A 23,560-nucleotide genomic window follows, 5' to 3' on the forward strand; every position below is an offset into this window, starting at 1 on the left:
TAACTGCTGGGGGCCTGGCAGAAACTTATAAACTGCAGCCCGTGACATCACCAACAGGGCTGGTTTACCCAGACCCCCCTCTCTCCTCAGCCTTATAGTTTTCTCCAACAATTCTTATAATTTGTGTATTTTCGGTCCAGAACATTAGAGAATCATAACACACCCAGCATTCACCTTATTTTAAAATTGGCTTTCTAATGAGACCAAATTAGTGCTATTTGGGACGCACAGTTCCAGAGAAATCCATACTTTGTACCTGATGGAGTTAGAGGCTCATGTTTACAGCGGCTGAGAGATCCGCCGATGGACGTTAACAATATGTACTTTTTAGTTTCCTAGCCTAAATCGTTGGCCCAATATCTTGCAATATTAGGACAAAGAACCTCATGTTTTAAAAGGGAGATCCAACCAGTTTCAGCTGGTACAACCGTCTATGCATCTATACCGATCGTAAAAATTCCTTTAGGAGGGGCATGAGGGGTTTGGGAGCTGAAAGTCAGGAATGCAGCAAGAGGCAATAAAAGCTCTTCTACACCCATTGAAAAGAAAAGCTAAACCTTGAAGTGAAGGTGGGGTCAATGCCCACAGTATGTGCTGGCAGATAAACTAAACTTATTATATACATTTTCCTCACACTCCACATTGATCAGGATGTCGCTGATGTTTCTGAAGTTTGTACAATATTCTCAGTGCGCATCTTTATATTTGGCCTTGAATTGTTTTGTGACTTTGTACAGAATACGGCATAGTTGATGAATGCCTGGACGGCGCCGTGTTCAGTACTGCGCACTCGTACACCGCCGCCATGTCCCTGCGAGTTCTCGTCAGAGATGAATATTAACACTCTGGCATTTTAGCTGATATTTTTCTCTTTCTTTTACCCATAATCCATCAGTTCAAAGGCGTTTTTTGTAGATCTCCATGTGTTTTTTTTGTCCATTTTGCTGGTTGATTCATGAAACTCCATTTGCCGGAGATAATATTCCAAATGCATTTTATTTTATCTGAGACGGATTCATCAAAGACGTCTATGATGGAAATGTGGGCATTTAGACGGCACATTCATCAAAGGTTCTCCGTTCTCTCACACTAGATGAATAAGACATCTTGTCCTATTATTCATGTGTGTATCGGCGATGCCACGCAAGAGCGGAGCTGGCGACAAGCGCCGAGAATCCCTGCTAATCTGCAAACTGCTGCCCAAAATCTGACGTTCTTGCCGCTTGAAGTTTATATTCTGTCCTTATAATGGAAATCCTCTCTCCATGTAGTGAGGACCTGCGCGGGTGCCCAGTGTGAACGGGCAGAGCTGCAGTGTAAAGCATGGGGGAGTGCAGAGATGTGACTGCTGGTGGAATATATCATGACACGTCCGTGCTGAGGCCTGTTTGTCACTTACATGTGCACATTTATATCAGTGCGGTTTTATACTCTGGCCCTGTAAGCCCCCTAGCCGTCCCCCCACTATGTACCTCATGGTGACCAGCCGTGGTACCTTCCTCCTGATGAACATGGCAGGCCCTCCTGATTCTCTATACTTCGTCTTTTTGATTTCCTCTTAAATTAATCAGCTGATTTGAAGTCTCTCGTTTGTGAGCAGTGAATTCCGGCTCCTGATTACCGAGGGAGCGGAGAATGTCTGCTGGTAAGCCTTACCCAGCTTGCTGGCGGCCCCTCGCCTCCTCCTGGTAGATCTCATTTCTCCGTGTGGGTTTAAGGCAATTTCTGCTGCTAACCGTCTTGACCACCTCGTTATGCGGCTTTATTAGACTTCCCCTCGTTCTGGGGAAGATTTCAATTACATTTTCGCCAATTCACTGAACGGATTGATCTCTGCGTCTTATGTCTTTATCTTCTGCGATCTTCTCCCCAGTAAAGGAATCGGTGACAACAAGACAGTAAATAAGTCACAGGTAGCGAGTGCTCGGATCGAGGCTTAAAGGAATTTTCTATCCCGCCAGTTCTTCTGGTTCTGTGTTTGTATAACTGGTGATATGATAACGTGTGTTCTCCTCTTTCCCGCGTTACCCTCAGTTCTGATGGATCCTTCTGTAGGAGCGCCGAGCAATCAGTGATCACCACGTTACACTATATGCTCCCAGGCGCCTGCACTTCACAAGACGATGATAATAATTAGGAAGGACGGTCGCAACGTTTTCTGTAGATCGTGTACTTCCTTCCAGAGTTCTTAGTAATTCTTGGGTGAGGATTCCTCAGTGCTATAGAGGATACATGGTACCGCCTCCTTGACTAATAATGTATATTGTGAATATACAAATTGTACAGCCATACTGCCTAATTAATATGTAAATGATGTATTTACAGATAGTACTGCCTTCTATTAGATCAGGTAGGTACAGATAGTACTGCCTCCTGGTTCCTCCCTGTAATTGATGTATGTGCAAATAGTACTGCCTCCTAGTTCCTCCCTGTAAAAGATGTGAGTACAGATAGTACTGCCTCCTTGTTCCTCCCTGTAAAAGATGTGGGTACAGATAGTACTGTCTCCTGGTTCCTACCTGTAAATATGTAGATACAGATAGTACAGCCTCCTGGTTCCCACCTGTAAATATTTAGGTACAAATAGTACTGCTTCCTGGTTCCTACCGGTAAATATGTAGATACATATAGTACTGCCTCCTGTTCTTACCTGTAAATATGTAGGTACTGCCTCATGGCTCCTCCCTGTAATTCATGTGGGTACAGATAGTACTGCCTCCTAGTTCCTCCCTGTAATTCATGTGGGTACAGATAGTACTGCCTCCTAGTTCCTTTAGTACTGCCTCCTAGTTCCCTGTAAATCATGTGGGTCCAGATAACACTGCCTCCTGGTTTCTACCTGTAAATATGTAGATACAGATAGTACTGCCTCCTAGTTCCTACCTGTAAATATGTAGATACAAATAGTACTGCCTCATGGTTCCTCCCTGTAAATCATGTGGGTACAGATAGTACTGCCTCCTAGTTCCTCCCTGTAAATCATGTGGGTACAGATAGTACTGCCTCCTTGTTCCTCTCAGTAAATGATGTGCACACAGATACTGTAGTACTGCCTCCTAGTTCCTCCCTGTAAATTAGGTGGGTACAGATAGCACTGCCTCCTGGTTCTTCCCTGCAAATTATTTGTTATTATACTTTTGCTTATATAGCGCTATCATATTCCGCAGCTTTTTACAAACATTATCACCAATGGGGCTCACAATCTAAATTACCTAGTATATATTTGGCGTGTGGGAGGAAACCGGAGAACCCAGAGGAAACCCACGCAAACACGGGGAGAACATACAAACTCCTTGGTGGGATTTGAATCCAGGACCCCAGCTCTGCAAGGCTGCAGTGCTAACCACTGAGCTGCTGTGTTAACCACTGAGCCACCATGCTGCCGTTTTCCTTGGCTTGTGTGACATTGAAAGGAGGGAGGGCAGGATAATCTGTCAGTGAGACAAGTTCATCCTGATGGCGCTAGATCACCTGGGGACTACATACAAGACGTCGTCTGCTAGATCCACCACCGTGCACCCTCCAAGCAGCGCTGCTCAACACATGTCGTTATGCAAAACTTCTATGATATATTCAATTTAATTTAGCTGCTGATTTCTAAACTGATCATCTCTTTCTGATTTCACATTGTGTATGTATAACTATGCGGCGTGTGCTGCGTACTGAAAACTGAGAGGTGAGAGAGCAAGTGTATCTATAGATAATTACATAGGTGCTCGAACACTTACACACTATTAATGGCGCCTGACGGAGACTCTTGTGGGGTGTTTCTGGTATATACAGGGGCTTCTCACAAAATTATAATATCAAAAAGTGAAACTCCTATATTCTATAGAGTCATTGCACTCAGAGTGATCTATTGCACGTGTTTATTTCTGTTAATGTTGAGGATTATGGCTTACAGCCTATGTACAGCCTATATACTTTTTTTTTGTATTGAAGAACTAAAATAAATTCACTTTTTGATGATATTCTAATTTTGTGAGGAGCACATGTAACTGCTCTTGTTCCTAGTATATTACCACTCTTGTGGGGTGTTTCCACTATATACCGTATATACTCGAGTATAAGCCGAGATTTTCAGCCCAAATTTTTGGGCTGAAAGTGCCCCTCTCTGCTTATACTCGAGTCATGATCGGCGGTGGGGTCGGCGGTTGATGGGGAGAGAGGACTATCGCATACTCACCTAGTCCCGGCGCTCCCCCTGCCCGTCCCACGGTCTTCGGTGCCGCAGCTCTTCCCCTGTTCAGCGGTCACCGTTACCGCTCATTAAAGTTATGAATATGGACTCCACTCCCATAGGAGTGGAGCCGCATATTCATTTCTCTTATGAGCGGTAACGGTGACCGCTGACAGAGGAAGAGGCTGCGGCACCGAAGACCAGCTGTCCGGGAGAAGGAGCCAGGGACGCCGGGAGCAGGTAAGTATCTCATAGTTACCTGTCCGCATTCCACCCGCCGGGCACCGCTCCGTCTTCCGCGTCCTCTTGCTCTGACTGTTCAGGTCAGAGGGCGCGATGACGTATTAGTGTGCGCCGCCCTCTGCCTGAACAGTCAGTGCGGAGAGACGCCGAGACGGGACGCTGAGGAGCTGCAAGCAAGAGAGGTGAGTATGGCATTTTTTTTTTATTGCAGCAGCAGCAGCATTCTATATGGCACAGCTTTATATGGAGCATCTATGGGGCCATACTGAACGGTGCAGAGCATTATATATTGCACAGATTTATATGGAGCATCTATGGGGCAATAATGAATGGTGCAGAGCATTCTATATGGGGCAGCTTTATGTGGAGCATCTATGGGGCCATAATCAATGGTGCAGAGCATTCTATATGGGGCAGCTTTATGTGGAGCATCTATGGGGCCATAATCAATGGTGCAGAGCATTCTATATGGGGCAGCTTTATGTGGAGCATCTATGGGGCAATACTGAACGGTGCAGAGCATTCTATATGGGGCAGCTTTATGTGGAGCATCTATGGGGCAATACTGAACGGTGCAGAGCATTCTATATGGGGCACAGCTTTATATGGAGCATCTATGGGGCCATACTGAACGGTGCAAAGCATTATATATGGCACAGCTTTATATGGAGCATCTATGGGGCCATAATGAATGGTGCAGAGCATTATATGTGGCACAGCTATATATGGAGCATCTATGGGGCCATAATGAACGGTGCAGAGCATTATATGTGGCACAGCTTTATATGGAGCATCTATGGGGCCATACTGAACGGTGCAAAGCATTATATATGGCACAGCTTTATACGGAGCATCTATGGGGCCATAATGAACGGTGCAGAGCATTATATGTGGCACAGCTTTATATGGAGCATCTATGGGGCCATAATGAACGGTGCAGAGCATTATATATGCATTCTATATGGCACAGCTTTATGTGGAGCTTCTATCGGCCCATAATGAACGGTATGGGGCATCTATTTTTATTTTTGACATTCACAGGTAGCTGCTGCATTTTCCACCCTAGGCTTATACTCGAGTCAATAAGTTTTCCCAGTTTTTTGTGGCAAAATTAGGGGGTCGGCTTATACTCGGGTCGGCTTATACTCGAGTATATACTGTAACCGGTCTTGGTGGGGGTCTTGTCAGTTTACAGTGGGTACGGAAAGTATTCAGACCCCTTTACATTTTTCACCCTTTATTTCATTGCAGCCATTTGGTAAATTCAGAAAAGTTAATTTGTTTCTCATTAATGTGCACTCTGCACCCCATCTTGACTGCAAAAAAACAGAAATGTAGAAATTTTTGCAAATTTATTAAAAAAGAAAAGCTGAAATCTCACACGGTCATAAGTATTCACAACCTTTGCTCAGTATTGAGTAGAAGCACCGGTCCTAGAAGATCAGTCCTAGGCCCCCTCCTCTTCTCGTTGTATACCGCCCCTATTGGACAAACAATCAGTAGATTTGGTTTCCAGTACCATCTCTATGCTGACGACACCCAATTATACACCTCTTCTCCTGTTATCACGCCGACCTTTTTAGAAAACACCAGTGATTGTCTTACCGCTGTCTCTAACATTATGTCCTCCCTCTATCTGAAACTGAACCTGCCAAAAACTTAACTCCTCGTGTTTTCTCCCTCTATTAACCTACCTTTGCCTGACATTGCCATCTCCGTGTGTGGTTCCACCATTACTCCAAAGCAACATGCCCGCTGCCTTGGGGTCATCCTTGATTCCGAGCTTTCATTCACCCCCCACATCCGATCACTGGCTTGCTCTTCTTATCTGCATCTCAAAAACATTTCTAGAATTCGCCCTTTTCTTACTTTCGACTCTGCAAAAACTCTTACGGTTTCACTTATTCATTCTCGTCTGGACTATTGTAACTCTCTACTAATCGACCTCCCTCTTACCAAACTCTCCCCGCTCCAATCTGTCCTGAATGCTGCAGCCAGGATCATATTCCTCACCAGTCGTTACACCGATGCCTCTACCCTGTGCCAGTCATTACACTGGTTACCCATCCACTCCAGAATCCAGTACAAAACTACAACCCTGATCCACAAAGCACTCCATGGCTCAGCACCACCCTACATCTCCTCCCTGGTCTCAGTCTACCACCCTACCCGTGCCCTCCGCTCCGCTAATGACCTCAGGTTAGCATCCTCAATAATCAGAACCTCCCGTTCCCGTCTCCAAGACTTTTCACGTGCTGCACCAATTCTCTGGAATGCACTACCCAGGTTAATACGATTAATCCACAATCCCCACAGTTTTAAGCGTGCCCTAAAAACTCATTTGTTCAGATTGGCCTACCGCCTCAACGCATTAACCTAACTATCCCCGTGTGGCCCATTAAAAAAAAAAAACTTAAACTATAATCAGGTTCCTCGCATCATGTTCTCATACACTTTATACAGTTATTAGCCCTCTGTGTCTGTACTGCTACATACTTAGGCAGTTAACTGCTTCATGCAGCTTTACATGAACACCTGAGCCTTACACTATGGCTGGTCTGAATAACGAAAGCAATTGTTACCATCCACCTCTCGTGTCTCCCCTTTTCCCCATAGTTTGTAGCTTGCGAGCAGCAGGGCCCTCACTCCTCTTGGTATCTATTTTGAACTGTGATTTCTGTTACGCTGTAATGTCTATTGTCTGTACAAGTCCCCTCTATAATTTGTAAAGTGCTGCGGAATATGTAGGCGCTATATAAATAAAATTATTATTATTATTATTACCTGTCACGATAATGTGATTATGCCATGTTTGAGTATCTACCTAGAAGTTCCATGGCTTTCCAGATACACGCTGTGGGCCTTTCCGACCCCCTTCTTCTGCTTCTTTTCTCTGTCTGTGTGTGTGTAATCCAAAACCCCTCATTTTCTCCCTCCCTCAAGAATTTATATGGATTCAAAGTGAAAGTACAAGTAGAAGCACATGGGAAAAGAAAACCCAGGTGTCTTTGTCCTTGTAAATATCACAGCACCGATTAATGATAGAAATGGGTCAAATACATTTTTGACATGGGCTTTGGTGGAACTATCGGTCAGTGAGTTTTCTAGGTTCCAGAACCAGTACAATTGAGAAATGGATTACTACGGAACTGGGTCACCCAGCTACCCCATGTCTATACTTAAAAGAATCCCTATGGCACGTTGAGCATAACGATACGAGTGTCGTCTTTCTACGAGGTTCCTACGCCAAGATATGTGGGATGATGGGTTTTCATAATGCAAAGACAGGGGAGCATCCAGCCTCTCAGTGAGGTCACCACAGGGGGAGGGCTTTGGTTTTAGGCTAGGAAATAACTGAGTGAAGCAGCAGTCTTCACGTGTCTTTGTTTGGGCTCTAGCTGCTATACAGGGGTGATGCATCTGGATTTATGCTCATCCTTCCCCCACAGCACACGGTCAGCCATAAGATAAGATGACATAACGAAATGTAAGTGATTTTTCAACGTTAATCCCATTTTATTTGTAATTGTATTGTACATACGATAATTGTCTTATTTATAATATCTTTTATACCTCTGTAAACACTGCCTACCTTTTTTGGAGTAAAATATAAAATTACTATCTTGTCTCTCCTTGCTCTATAACGTATGGTCACGTCCTCTGAAGTGAATTACGCTACTAATCTGGCTTGGCTCCGGACCCGTTAATAATTGGGAAATCGGAGCTGGTGGCAGCAGAATTTGTCCTGTGCAATTGGGAGGCTTTGTAGAGCCCGGCGGCGTTGATAATTATTGTTCCCGCCTGAGTGGGAGTAGTTATAGTGCCCTCGCTGCAGCGTGCCCTATAAACACTACATAGCAGGCAGTATTTCTGGCGACTAATTACCCTAGGTGCAGTACCCTGACTGACCTGATGGTAAGGGGGTGCCAGAGAGCTGCAAGTTCCAAACCGGAACTGGGAAGTGGGATATAGATAAATCCCCTTCAGAAAGAACCAGGGGCACCCAAACAACCCCGGTTCATGACATATTGGTGGCAGCGTGGTGGGATTCCTGACAACACCTTTTGAGCTACTACAGCCATGAGTCTTCTAGGGAATGATGAGACAAGTTTGTCACCCCTAAATTTGGGGATCCTCAGGCCATTCTTCCTTGCAGATGGTCTCCAGTTCCGTCAGGTTGGATGGTGAACGTTGGTGGACGCCATTTTCAGGTCTCTCCAGAGATGCTCCATTGGGTTTAGGTCAGGGCTCTGGCTGGGCCAGTCAAGAATAGTCACAGAGTTGTTCTGAAGCCTCTCCTTTGTTATTTTAGCTATGTGCTTAGGGTCATTGTCTTGTTGGAAGGTGAACCTTCGGCCAAGTCTGATGTCCAGAGCACTCTGGAAGAGGTTTTCATCCAGGATAGCTCTGTACTTGGCCGCATTCATGTTTCCTTCAATAGCAACAAGTCGTCCTGTCCCTTCAGCTGAAAAACACCCCCATAGCATGATGCTGCCTCCACCATGTTTCACTGTTGGGATTGTGTTGGGCAGGTGATGAGCAGTGCCTGGTTTTCTCCACACATACCGCTTAGAATTATCACCATAAAGGTCTATCTTCATCTCATCAGACCGGAGAATCTTATTTCTCATAGTCTGGGAATCCTTCATGTGGTTTTTAGTAAACTCTCTGCGGCTTTCATATGTCTTGCACTGAGGAGAGGATTCTGTCGGGCCACTCTGCCATAAAGGCCCGACTGGTGGAGGGCTGCAGTGATGGGTGACTTTGTGGAACTTTCTCCCATCTCCCTACTGCATCTCTGAAGCTCAGCCTCAGTGATCTTGGGATTCTTCTTTACCTCTCACCAAGGCTCTTCTCCCATTATTGCTCAGTTTGGCTGGACGGCCAGGTCTAGGAAGACTTCTGGAGGTCCCAAACTTCTTCCATGTAAGGATTATGGAGGCCACTGTGCTCTTAGGAACCTTGAGTCCTGCAGAAATTCTGTTGTAACTTTGGCCAGATCTGTGCCTTGCCACAATTCTGTCTCTGAGCTCCTTGACCAATTCCTTTGTCATGATTCTCATGTGGTCTGACATGCACTGTGAGCTGTGAGGTCTTAAGGTACCGTCACACTAGACGATATCGCTAGCGATCCGTGACGTTGCAGCGTCCTGGCTAGCGATATCGTCCAGTGTGACAGGCAGCAGCGATCAGGCCCCTGCTGTGCTGTCGCTGGTCGGGGAAGAAAGTCCAGAACTTTGTTTCGTCGCTGGACTCCCCGCAGACATCGCTGAATCGGTGTGTGTGACACCGATTCAGCGATGTCTTCCCTGGTAACCAGGGTAAACATCGGGTTACTAAGCGCAGGGCCGCGCTTAGTAACCCGATGTTTACCCTGGTTACCATCGTTAAAGTAAAAAAAACAACCACTACATACTTACCTACCGCTGTCTGTCCCCGGCGCTGTGCTTCTCTGCTCTGGCTGCGAGCACAGCGGCCGGAAAGCAGAGCGGTGACGTCACCACTGTGCTTTCCGGCTGCCCGGCGCTCATAGCCAGAGCAGAGAAGCACAGCGCCGGGGACAGACAGCGGTAGGTAAGTATGTAGTGGTTGTTTTTTTTACTTTAACGATGGTAACCAGGGTAAACATCGGGTTACTAAGCGCGGCCCTGCGCTTAGTAACCCGATGTTTACCCTGGTTACCGGGGACCTCGGGATCGTTGGTCGCTGGAGAGCTGTCTGTGTGACAGCTCTCCAGCGACCAAACAGCGACGCTGCAGCGATCCGGATCGTTGTCGGTATCGCTGCAGCGTCGCTTAGTGTGACAGGGCCTTTATATAGACAGGTGTGCGCCTTTCTAAATCACGTCCTATCAGTGTAATTACACACAGCTGGACTCCAATGAAGGAGGAGAACCATCTCAAGGAGGATCACAAGGAAATGGACAGCACGGGACTTAAATATGAGTGTCTGAGCAAAGGGACTGAAGTCTTATGACCATGTGATATTTAAGTTTTTCTTTTTTTATTAAATTTACAAAGATTTGTACATTTCTGTTTTTTTTCCAGTCATGTGGGGTGCAGAGTGCACATTAATGAGGAAAAAATGAACCTTTTTGAATTTACCAAATGGCTGCAATGAAACAGAGTGAAAAATTTAAAAGGGGTCTGAATACTTTCTGTACCCACTGTATAACTGCTCTTCTAGGGTGTTCCCTGAATAAGGCCGGTCCTGTGGGGTGGTCTCAGCCTACAGGTGGCAGTATTGTGTGGTGTTCCTGAAATATGGCAGGTCTTGTGGGGTGTTCTCAGGATATAGGTGGAGTGGTCTTGTGGGGTGTTCTCAGGATATAGGTGGAGTGGTCTTGTGGGGTGTTCTCAGGATATAGGTGGAGTGGTCTTGTGGGGTGTTCTCAGGATATAGGTGGAGTGGTCTTTTGGGGTGTTCTCAGGATATAGGTGGAGTGGTCTTGTGGGGTGCTCTCAGGATATAGGTGGAGTGGTCTTGTGGGGTGCTCTCAGGATATAGGTGGAGTGGTCTTGTGGGGTGTTCTCAGGATATAGGTGGAGTGGTCTTGTGGGGTGTTCTCAGGATATAGGTGGAGTGGTCTTGTGGGGTGCTCTCAGGATATAGGTGGAGTGGTCTTGTGGGGTGTTCTCAGGATATAGGTGGAGTGGTCTTGTGGGGTGCTCTCAGGATATAGGTGGAGTGGTCTTGTGGGGTGTTCTCAGGATATAGGTGGAGTGGTCTTGTGGGGTGCTCTCAGGATATAGGTGGAGTGGTCTTGTGGGGTGCTCTCAGGATATAGGTGGAGTGGTCTTGTGGGGTGTTCTCAGGATATAGATGGAGTGGTCTTGTGGGGTGCTCTCAGGATATAGGTGGAGTGGTCTTGTGGGGTGTTCTCAGGATATAGGTGGAGTGGTCTTGTGGGGTGTTCTCAGGATATAGGTGGAGTGGTCTTGTGGGGTGTTCTCAGGATATAGGTGGAGTGGTCTTGTGGGGTGTTCTCAGGATATAGGTGGAGTGGTCTTGTGGGGTGTTCTCAGGATATAGGTGGAGTGGTCTTGTGGGGTGTTCTCAGGATATAGGTGGAGTGGTCTTGTGGGGTGTTCTCAGGATATAGGTGGAGTGGTCTTGTGGGGTGTTCTCAGGATATAGGTGGAGTGGTCTTGTGGGGTGTTCTCAGGATATAGGTGGAGTGGTCTTGTGGGGTGTTCTCAGGATATAGGTGGAGTGGTCTTGTGGGGTGTTCTCAGGATATAGGTGGAGTGGTCTTGTGGGGTGTTCTCAGGATATAGATGGAGTGGTCTTGTGGGGTGCTCTCAGGATATAGGTGGAGTGGTCTTGTGGGGTGTTCTCAGGATATAGGTGGAGTGGTCTTGTGGGGTGCTCTCAGGATATAGGTGGAGTGGTCTTGTGGGGTGTTCTCAGGATATAGGTGGAGTGGTCTTGTGGGGTGCTCTCAGGATATAGATGGAGTGGTCTTGTGGGGTGTTCTCAGGATATAGGTGGAGTGGTCTTGTGGGGTGTTCTCAGGATATAGGTGGAGTGGTCTTGTGGGGTGTTCTCAGCATATAGGTGGAGTGGTCTTGTGGGGTGCTCTCAGGATATAGGTGGAGTGGTCTTGTGGGGTGTTCTCAGGATATAGGTGGAGTGGTCTTGTGGGGTGCTCTCGGGATATAGGTGGAGTGGTCTTGTGGGGTGTTCTCAGGATATAGGTGGAGTGGTCTTGTGGGGTGTTCTCAGGATATAGGTGGAGTGGTCTTGTGGGGTGTTCTCAGGATATAGGTGGAGTGGTCTTGTGGGGTGTTCTTAGGATATAGGTGGAGTGGTCTTGTGGGGTGTTCTCAGGATATAGGTGGAGTGGTCTTGTGGGGTGTTCTCAGCATATAGGTGGAGTGGTCTTGTGGGGTGTTCTTAGGATATAGGTGGAGTGGTCTTGTGGGGTGTTCTCAGCATATAGGTGGAGTGGTCTTGTGGGGTGTTCTCAGGATATAGGTGGAGTGGTCTTGTGGGGTGTTCTCAGGATATAGGTGGAGTGGTCTTGTGGGGTGTTTTTGGCACATGGGGTGGCAGTCTTTCGTTGTACGGCAGGCCATAGCGCTGTTTCGGATCCATGTTGCATATGTCGGACTGCCCGTAGCACATTTCTTGACACCGTCTGATCAGAGATTCTTGGGTTTTTGCCGCTAGAAAACGCCACAGACTCATCACAAGATAAACCAAAATGTAGACTTAACGTGAAGACGTTGTGGTCGATGCGACAACGTCACAAAGGGTTTAACGATTTGCTATAAAATAAGTCGTCGCTATAAAACGTAAAGGGCTCGCTCCGGCACATACGATGCTGGAGGGAGGGGAGGGATTGTTCCCAGCAGGAGGGAATATCACACAGGAGTGAAGTTAATTAAAAGAGTGGGACTGTGGGTTCAGTAATAAACCTCTGTCGTGCCGCACTTTTATAGGCCGCCATAATTTGCCTTCCTTTCCTCTGCGCCGTGCGTACAGAGCAGGTAGGTCATTAAGGCCCCCGCCAGCGGCAGCGCCGAGCACAGAACACAAGCAGCGCAGTCGTCTTAACTGCCGGCCCCTTTTCTTTTTTACTGCTCTCTTTTTTTCCCCCCTTTTAATTGGCCTCTTTATGATCTGTGAGTAAAATGCACCGCCAGATATCTGCACTTTTATTGCCGTCTGTCCCCGGAGGCTCCGAGCGGTAAGAAAAAATTCGCTCTCATCTGCGGCACCTCCAACGATTGTTCCCTGCGAGCGATGGCGTCCTGCGGAGAATCAAGAGCGCTCACGATCAGAAGCGATGGCGGTCTCACTGGAACAGGTCTGACCCACAGAGGGACATGCAACAGCTTTCCTGAGTGTACACTATTGCTCCCTGTTATCAGCCACCTTAGGCAAGGGAGAGAATTGTGCTCTTCATTTTAACTTTAAAGACGTTTTCCCGACTTCTTCCCCCCTAACTTTAGGCAGCAAGGTCATGAGATAATTATCTTTTTTTTTACAAATTTATTCCTGATTTACCAAACAAGAAAGGCTGCAGTGTAAAGCAAGGAGGCGGCAGAGCAGCAGCCTGTGATTCTGAGGTTGGGTTTAGATTACTTAGGCTCCGGTAGTCGGAGTTCGTCAGCTGCAGTATAAAGCATTACAACAGGGTCCGATATCCAATGTCAGACTCTCAGCCGGATATATTGATCATATATTGATGGTGAGGTCTGGAGGAGTCCAGTGAGTAGTCGTCGTCTACCAGGCAGCAGTGGTAGTAGCGGGCAGTAACTCTGCCTGATGTGCGGCTGTCAGGAGAGGAGCTGATGGGAGTGATAGTGCCACGTTTGTGATTTACTGTTGTACCAGGTAAGTGAGAGATCAATTTACTAGTGATTCCAGAGATTTCATTAAGGGAAATAGTCATTTATCATCAGCAGCCGAGCCCCTCGTGGGACGGCAGCAGGGGACGCTCATTTCAATACATTTAAATATTGAAAATAGTTCATTTAAATAAATCTAAATGTTCCGTTGTCAGAGATGAGTCGTATTATCTCTGCTTGTATGGAGGATTGTTCCCCTTCCCCCAGCTGCATGGTGGTCTCACCTCTAATCCCCCTATGCAGACAATTACGTGATTAACGGAGGAGGCCACAAATAGGCCGGTTATCGGGAAACTAACAGTGACTGTATCGTATATGCACCTCCAACTCCAGCAGATGGAATATGTATATATCCCCGATACAGTCACTGTTAACTGTTGTGAATTCTGTGGCTGAATTCACTCCTGTGGTCACAAGTGGTACTGCAGCTTCTGAGCTTCCTCCCTCAGGTGTTTTGGTGAGCTCGTTGGCTGCTTTGTTATTTAACTCCACCTGATTCTGTCTTCCTTGCTCCTTGTCAATGTTCCAGTGTTGGATCTGAGCTTCTGGATCTTTCCTGTGGCCTGCTGCTCTGCTTAGATAAGTGCTTCTTTGCTTTTGTTGCTACTTTTTCTGTCCAGCTTGTTAATTCGTTTTGCTGGAAGCTCTGAGACGCAAAGGGTGTACCGCCGTGCCGTTAGTTCGGCATAGTGGGTCTTTTTGCCCCCTTTGCGTGGTTTTTTGCTTTAGGGTTTTTTGTAGACTGCAAAGTTCTCTTTGCTATCCTCGCTCTATCTAGAATATCGGGCCTCACTTTGCTGAATCTATTTCATCCCTACGTTTGTCTTTTCATCTTGCTAACAGTCATTATATGTGGGGGGCTGCCTTTTCCTTTGGGGTATTTCTCTGAGGCAAGTCAGGCTTGTTTTTCTATCTTCAGGCTAGTCAGCTCCTCAGGCTGTGCCGAGTTGCATAGGTAGTGTCAGGCGCAATCCACAGCTGCCTTTAGTTGTGTTTAGGATAGGTTCAGGTATTGCGGTCTACAGAGATTCCACGTCTCAGAGCTCGTTCTATTGTTTTTTGGGTTATTGTCAGATCACTGTATGTGCTCTGATTGCTGGCACACTGTGTCACTGGATTGCCTACATAACAGTTAACTCCCAAGATAACCGCAGACTGCTCACCACCAGTCGTGTTTTGCAGGCTGATTCCAGTTCTGGTAGTGTATGGCTTTGGGGTGCGGGTTACAGAACAAAAGGAACAGAACTATTACATTTTATATTTAATCCAAACGATAGGCAGTGTTATAACAAAAATGTGCAAAAGATTTTACAGAGGGGACAAAGCAATATAGTATATACAGTTACCGAAAATAAAACAAAAGAAACTTACTACGCTGATCACAGTATTGAGGAAGCCAATGCGAAACGCGCGTTGGGGCTGTTCGTGTGTCATCACATGCGACTGACTGGGTAAGAGCCTCTCCATGCATGTTGTGATGGTGTCACTGTAAATTCAGCCTCAGTCAGTGATATACATTCCTGTTACTACCTGACCTTTGCTTTAAAAGACTCGGTAACTGATTTACTTGTTTGTTATATGTATGTGCATGCCTATTGTGAGGTTACTAAAATATTGTTTACAGTTAGGTCCATATATATTTGGACAGAGACAACATTTTTCTAATTTTGGTTATAGACATTACCACAATGAATTTTAAACAAAACAATTCAGATGCAGTTGAAGTTCAGACTTTCAGCTTTCATTTGAGGGTATCCACATTAAAATTGGCTGAAGGGTTTAGGAGTTTCAGCTCCCTAACATGTGCCACCCTGTTTTTAAAGGGACCAAAAGTAATTGAACAGATTCAATAATTTTAAATAAAATGTTCATTTTTAGTACTTGGTTGAAAACCCTTTGTTGGCAATGACTGCCTGAAGTCCTGAACTCATGGACATCACCAGACGCTGTTTCCTCATTTTTGACGCTCTGCCAGGCCTTCACTGCGGTGGTTTTCAGTTGCTGTTTGTTTGTGGCCTTTCTGTCTGAAGTTTAGTCTTTAACAAATGAAATGCTGCTCAATTGGGTTGAGATCAGGTGACTGACTTGGCCATTCAAGAATATTCCACTTCTTTGCTTTAATAAACTCCTGGTTGCTTTGGCTTTATGTTTTGGGTCATTGTCCATCTGTAATATGAAGCGACGACCAATCAGTTTGGCTGCATTTGGCTGGATCGGAGCACATAGTATGGCAGCTCTGAATATCTCAGAATTCATTCTTCTGTCCTGTGTCACATCATAAATAATCACTAGTGACCCAATGCCACTGGCAGCCATGCATGCCCAAGCCATCACACTGCCTCCGCCGTGTTTTACAGATGATGTGGTATTCTTTGGATCATGAGCTGTACCGCGCCTTCACCATACTTTTCTCTTTCCACCATTCTGGTAGAGGTTGATGTTGGTTTCATCTGTCCAAAGAATGTTCTTCCAGAACTGTGCGGCTTTTTTAGATGTTTTTTCAGTAAAGTCCAGTCTAGCCTTTTTCTTCTTGATGCCTATGAGTGGCTGCACCGTGCAGTGAACCCTCTGTATTTACTTTCATGCAGTCTTCTCTTTATGGTAGATTTGGATATTGATACGCCGACCCCCTGGAGAGTGTTGTTCACTTGGTTGGCTGTTGTGAAGGGGTTTCTCTTCACCATGGAGATTATTCTGCGATCATCCACCACTGTTGTCTTCCATGGGTGCCCAGGTCTTTTTGCATTGATGAGTTCCCCAGTGCTTTCTTTCTTTCTCAGGATGTACCAAACTATAGATTTTGCCACTCCTAATATTGTAGCAATTTCTCGGATGGGTTTTTTCTGTTTTCGCAGCTTAAGGATGGTTTGTTTCACCTGCATGGAGAGCTCCTTTCACCGCATGTTTACTTCACAGCAAAACCTTCCAAATGCAAGAACCACACCTCAAATCAACTCCAGGCCTTTTATCTGCTTAATTGAGAATGATATAACGAAGGGATTGCCCACACCTGTCCATGAAATAGCCTTGGAGTCAATTGTCCAATTACTTTTGGTCCCTTTAAAAACAGGGTGGCACATGTTAAGGAGCTGAAACTCCTAAACCCTTCATCCAATTTTAATGTGGATACCCTCAAATGAAAGCTGAAAGTCTGAACTTCAACTGCATCTGAATTGTTTTGTTTAAAATTCATTGTGGTAATGTCTATAACCAAAATTAGAAAAATGTTGTCTCTGTCCAAATATATATGGACCTAACTGTATATATACATTTTTGGATATCTACTACTTGTCTGCTGTTTCAATCACAGATATGATTCGGCCTAGCGAAGGAGAGCGCTTCCATTGAAAAACGTCCAGCGAACGGGAATCATACATACACTGATATGAATCTCTCAACATGAACACAGATCATATTTTATCTTGATCTGTCATCAGCCCCTAAGTTATACCCACCCCAATCCCCCCACATGGTGACCTCACATAGGCCGGAATGTCCTCAGCCATTCAGGATTTTATAAAATTCATGGCTTATGTGATATCTTCATTCCTGATTATCGCAAAAGTTCAAGTTCTCCGCCATATTTTTTATTGGGATGTTACCTTTCCCCAGAGACCAAACATGACATGGCTCGTGCCAATTATCTGCCCACTATTGATTTGTGGCTTACAGACAGGGGTTAAAGTTATGGAAAAATATGCATATTCTTCCACGATTCGTCCTGAAGCGGAAAATGTTTGTCCCATCACTATCGGATCTATACAAGCCACAATATTCATGGTTTTCTTTCGGAGACCCCAAGTCTGGGGGTAACAATAGCTTCTTGCATTTCTCAGTCTATGTGTAAACACATGTACCTTTGATGTACAGCCTTCTGAAAAGACCTTTCCCGGCTTAATTACCTGTCCAATCTATATACCTTTGTCTACACAGAATAGACATCTTCCCTGGCACTGAAGGGGCCTTTTGGTTCAAAGCCAGCTGCCTGCAATTTTTTTTTTTTTTTTGCATAATTAGGATTGTCCCTTCTCCTCTTCTCCAATCTATAGATCTCACTCATTTCCCCTATGTTATACTGTGTAACTCAATTTCAAGGCTGCATAGATTGCAAGTTCTTGTCCTACTGCAAAAAATAGGATGGAGGATGGAGGGGGTGACTCTTACTATTTTCTCTGACACCTCACATATCAGATGTTGTTAGTGATGATTTCGTCTTCTCTCCTTCCAGCTCCTCCTGTTTCCATCGCTGTGATTGCTGCGGACACCCCAGCGCAATTCAGCCGCTACCAGGCGCAAAACTTCACTCTGGTGTGCATCGTTTGTGGAGGAAAACCGGCGCCACAGGTCAGTGCCCCCTACACATCACATGGGGGGACGGGCTCCTGGGGGAGGGTCCTGTGCCCCTATGTATACCATGGCGGATTGTATGCTGGGGGGAGAGTCCTGTGCCCTTACACATCACATGGGGGGGGTCCTGGGGCAGGGGATTTGAGGCCCATACACAGGGAGGGTCCTGTGCCCCTACACATGACATGGAGGATGGACTCCGGGGAGAGGGTCCTGTGCCTCCTACACACCACATAAGGGGGTCCTGTGCCTCCTACACACCACATAAGGGGGTCCTGTGCCTCCTACACACCACATAAGGGGGTCCTGTGCCCCTACACATCACATGGGGAATGGACTCCAGGGAGAGGGTCCTATGCCCCCTACACTCCACACAGGGGAGGGTCCTGTGCCCCTACATATCACATGGAGGATGGACTTTGGGGGGAGGGTCCTGTGCCTCCTACACACCACATAAGGGGGTCCTGTGCCCCTACACATCACATGGGGAATGGACTCCAGGGAGAGGGTCCTGTGCCCCTACACATCACATGGGGGGTCCTGGGGGAGGGGATTTGAGGCCCATACACAGGGAGGGTCCTGTGCCCCTACACATGACATGGAGGATGGACTCCGGGGAGAGGGTCCTGTGCCTCCTACACACCACGTAAGGGGGTCCTGTGCCTCCTACACACCACATAAGGGGGTCCTGTGCCCCTACACATCACATAAGGGGGTCCTGTGCCCCTACACATCATATGGAGGATGGACTTTGGGGGGGAGAGTCTTGTCACCTGCACATTATATGGGGATGGATTTGGGGGGATGCCCACCAGTTATGTGCACCGTACACCAGGATCCTACCCGTGACCTCCGCTAGTCACAGCTACGGAAGAATCTCCTTGTGACGGCAGTGGTGATTGGCTCAGGCTGTAGGGCCGCCGGCACCACAAAGAAGGGAACGTTACTGCTGCAATGCTAGCAGATGTCAGTACACCCCAATCCAGCATCACTGACGCCTGAGAGGCGCCGGATTATCAGATAATCTGGACTATTGAACAATTTATAAATGAAGGAAGAGAATTTCCGATGTGGTTCCCGCTGCAATTCAAGTGCCGGATCATCAGACTTTCTGGATTATCAGAGCCGTCCGCTGCGTCCTGGGAATCGATTCTCCGCTGTGAACTTCACTTTTGCTGAGATGAAGGGAATGAATTGATCCGTCCATTGTACACTGAAAGCTTTCCACCCCCTGCGAGCAAAGCAGGCGGCAATACCGCTGGTATCGGGGTATACGGTGCAGACTATCACACCCATTATCCATTCACTCTGGTGTATAGTGCAGACTATCGCACCCATCATCCATTCACTCTGGTATACGGTGCAAACTATTACATCCATCATCCATTCACTCTGGCGTATGCTGCAGACTATCGCACCCACCATCCATTCACTCTGGTATATGGCGCAGACTATCACACCCATCATCCATTCACTCTGGTGTACGGTGCAGACTATCGCACCCATCATCCATTCACTCTGGTCTACGCCACAGACTATCGCACCCATCATCCATTCACTCTGGTCTACGCCGCAGACTATCGCACCCACCATCCATTCACTCTGGTATATGGCGCAGACTATCACACCCATCATCCATTCACTCTGGTATATGGCGCAGACTATCACACCCATCATCCATTCACTCTGGTCTACGCCGCAGACTATCGCACCTATCATCCATTCACGCTGGTGTACGCCGCAGACTATCGCACCCATCATCCATTCACGCTGGTGTACGCAGCAGACTATCACACCCATCATCCTTGCGCTGCTTTCTTCCGCCAGTCGCCTCTTGTTGCTCCTGTCAGCGCAGGTTTCCGCCTCTGCTCCGCGCTTGTTGTGATGAGTTTTTTCACAACGTCGACACTTCCAGATAAAACGAGCGCGGAGAAATGAGCAAACATCATTAGGCTTCTTGTTCGTCCGCTCGTTGCCTTTCACGGCGCTGACAATCCCGGCAGCCGCCTGCTATTGACGGAATCGACCTGCTAAATTAATACATCGTAATGCGCCCTGCAGATTGGTGTGGCGCTCGGCGTGGCCGCCTTTATCCGCTCTCCTGTCAGCAGCGGCTGCGGAGCTTTTCCAATCACGGCGCCTCTTGTTTTGCGCTGCTCAGCCGCTCTCCTGCCTATTATTCATCCTCCGGAATGGGAATGCATAATTTGGTCTCTTGCCCCCTCTGCGACGCGCGCCACGTGACGGATTCACGGTGATGTTAAAGTGCTATTTAGAGAGGGGAAAAAAAAAAGCGCCACATTACAGCCGCCTGTGACTTACGGAGTCATTTAGAGAAAAAACTGCTATTCCACATTAAACGCTATTATTCGCCATTAAACCCTTCTGAAAGCCGCGTTCTGCGCACCAACACCCATCATTATCGCGCCCCTAATAGCACCTTGTAGAGAGCACTCTCCGCTGTTTAATTGGCTGTATGGCGAGAGATTACCGTGTATCCGTGTACACAATGCACACGCGTGTTATACATTACACCCACCGGCGTCTTAAGCTGCGGCTCGTTCCCCGACGGGATCTCAGACCTTTGTTCTGCGTGAGATTTGTCCTTCGCCTTTCTGCAGATATTGGATGATGAGGAGCGTAAGGACCTCTGCTTGCTGTCAGGAAATGTTCTTGCTGATAGGATCTCCGTGGCATTGGCAATGACGTCGCTGGCAGCCTGGCTCCGCACACTCCCTCACTGCGGATGCGCACGCGCCCTCAATGCGGCTCCGCACGTTCCCTAACTCAGGCTCCGCACGCGCCCTCACTCCGGCTCCGCACGCACCCTCAATCCGGCTCCGCACGCACCCTCACTCCAGTTCCACATTCACTCTCTCACCGGCTCCGCACGCTCCCTCACTTCGGCTCCGCACGCGCCCTCGCTCCGGCTCTGCACATGCCCTCCCCTTGCGTTAAGATATTTTAGATTCAGCCGCCATCTTCCCTGCAGACATAAATGTTGTTTTACATCTCGGCCATTCAGATAAAGTATGGCTGACGCCACCAGATGTCTCCTCTCGACTTGTAGTGGGGCCGTCCCTACATGATGTCCTTACTCCGTAGGGGCTGTGTTCAGGACACATCCCCTTTAATGATGACTGTATTCTGAGTGGCCTGTGCGTCTCCTATAAGATCTGCAGGACACGAGGTCCCCTCCCATCATTATTACATACAGAGAGCAACCTATAAAATTGGAAGATTTTGGGTGGACTTCCCCTTTAAGACTATCCTCCATTCCTCCTGGGCTGACAGCAGTGAGAGGAGACCCCACTAAAGAGCCGGCGGAATCGATGGACACTTGTGCCTAACAGACACTTTGGCGCAGATGTCGCTTTTCAAGAAATGGCAGACGTGATCTCAACATAATCAACTGCACTCTGTCACCAGGAGCCGCACAGATCCGCAGAGAGGCAGCGCTGACGGCTCATCCTCTGCTCACACCCAAAGCTGCCGGCCTCTGGGTGACCACACACATGGATCCGACGTCTGTGGAGAGGCAGCGCTGACAGCTCATCCTCTGCTCTGCAGGGCCGCCCGGTTCTGCTCTGCAGGGCCGCCCGGTTCTGCTCTGCAGGGCCGCCCGGTTCTGCTCTGCAGGGCCGCCCGGTTCTGCTCTGCAGGGCCGCCCGGTTCTGCTCTGCAGGGCCGCCCGGTTCTGCTCTGCAGGGCCGCCCGGTTCTGCTCTGCAGGGCCGCCCGGTTCTGCTCTGCAGCGCCGCCCGGTTCTGCTCTATAGCGCCGCCCGGTTCTGCTCTGCAGCGCCGCCCGGTTCTGCTCTATAGCGCCGCCCGGTTCTGCTCTATAGCGCCGCCCGGTTCTGCTCTGCAACGCCGCCCGGTTCTGCTCTGCAGCGCTGCTCCTGCTGCTTCTTCACCTTCCACACTTTTCTCGCCACTTTATAAATCCTGGCAATGTGAGAAAAGTTTGCAAACAAGGAAAGCAAATATGACGTTCACCAAAATATGCGACTTCTCTGGTACAAATCTGCGAGAAGATGACGAAGTTGGAGGGAATTAATCGCACAAACGTTCATATCTGACAACCACTACGGCCAGCGAGAAGGGTTGTCAGTGTCACCTAGGTTTCTGAACGGTACATTTTACGGTATGTAACCAGGATTATCCAGGGGGCACCGCTTCTCTGTGGCCCCAAACTCGTCAAGTTTTTAGGACATGTTTATTATCTCAAGGGAAACTCCTAGAGTTGTGCCCTGATTGATGGACTGTTGATAACCCGGCCATGTTGGTTGTCACCCAGCTTATGGATGTGCAGATGATTAGGGAGGAATCCCGGAGACTTCAGTGTCATACTCTGCTTTATCTTCCAGGTGTATTTCAAGAGGGACGGCGAGCTGATCGAGGTCATCCCCATGATGGATCCCCCGGCCGCTGCAGCTGGACTCATGAACACCCGGGGATCCAGGAACCTTCTGAACCGAGACATGGACGATACTAAAATGCAAAAGTCCCTTTTACTGCTGGACACTGAGGAACGAGGATCTATTGCTTTCACAGAAAACCCATTCCGATCCCGCACGTCTGACCAAGGACCTATGTCAAGCCCCGTGACGGAGGCCATTCCAGAGACAGTGGTCAGCCTGGAGTTCCCCCGCTGGGTCCACAGCACAGATCCCACTTATTTCTTCCACCAAATGCATCTTCCAATGAGTGACGGGACGGTGGAGGTGCGAGCCATGCTCACCTGGACCCTAAACCCACAAGTGGACAACGAGGCCCTGTTCAGCTGCGAGGTGAAGCACCCGGCTCTCACGATGCCCATGCAGGCCGAAGTTACGTTAGGTAAGAGCAACTTGGATTTTGCTTTAAATTGCATTTTTGAGGTCTGTGGTTTTCCTTATCCTAGCATTAGAATGGCGCCCCCTGCTGAGGTCATCCGTGCACACCATGTAGAGGGAGGCGAGGACTGGCCTGTATGACGTGTCACCCTCTGGCCTAAATAATATGCTGTCGTAGCCTGAGCAAGAGGGACCGCATCACAGCAGCCTGGTTTGTCTCATTGCTTTTATTGTCTCCGACTTCGCATTTCTTTAAGGTGCAATTAATTTTATCATTATATATAATGTACCGTTATATGGTCCATTATTACACCACACCCCAGGAGCGTGCGGCTGCCCCCTATAGTGGTGACGTCTCTATATACCAGGAGCGTGCGGCTGCCCCCTATAGCGGTGACGTCTCTATATACCAGGAGCGTGCGGCTGCCCCCTATAGCGGTGACGTCTCTATATACCAGGAGCATGCGGCTGCCCCCTATAGTGGTGATGTCTCTATATACCGGAGCATGCGGCTGCCCCCTATAGTGGTGACGTCTCTATATACAGGAGCGTGCGGCTGCCCCCTATAGCGGTGACGTCTCTATATACGGAGCGTGCT

General features: G+C 47.8%; 1 protein-coding gene across 2 annotated transcripts in view; it reads left to right on the plus strand.

The window, feature by feature from the left end:
• Positions 1–23,560, plus strand: part of IGSF21 (immunoglobin superfamily member 21) — a 419,989-nt gene that overhangs the window by 313,834 nt on the left and 82,595 nt on the right. For both annotated transcript variants that reach the window (XM_069740855.1, XM_069740854.1), the window contains exons 5-6: positions 18,008–18,123; positions 22,495–22,966. In XM_069740855.1, coding sequence (XP_069596956.1) covers positions 18,008–18,123; positions 22,495–22,966 — 588 coding nt within the window. The remainder of the gene's footprint in view (positions 1–18,007; positions 18,124–22,494; positions 22,967–23,560) is intronic.

This window comes from Ranitomeya imitator, chromosome 10 (genome assembly GCF_032444005.1).
Source record: "Ranitomeya imitator isolate aRanImi1 chromosome 10, aRanImi1.pri, whole genome shotgun sequence".
Taxonomy (NCBI): Eukaryota; Metazoa; Chordata; class Amphibia; order Anura; family Dendrobatidae; genus Ranitomeya; species Ranitomeya imitator.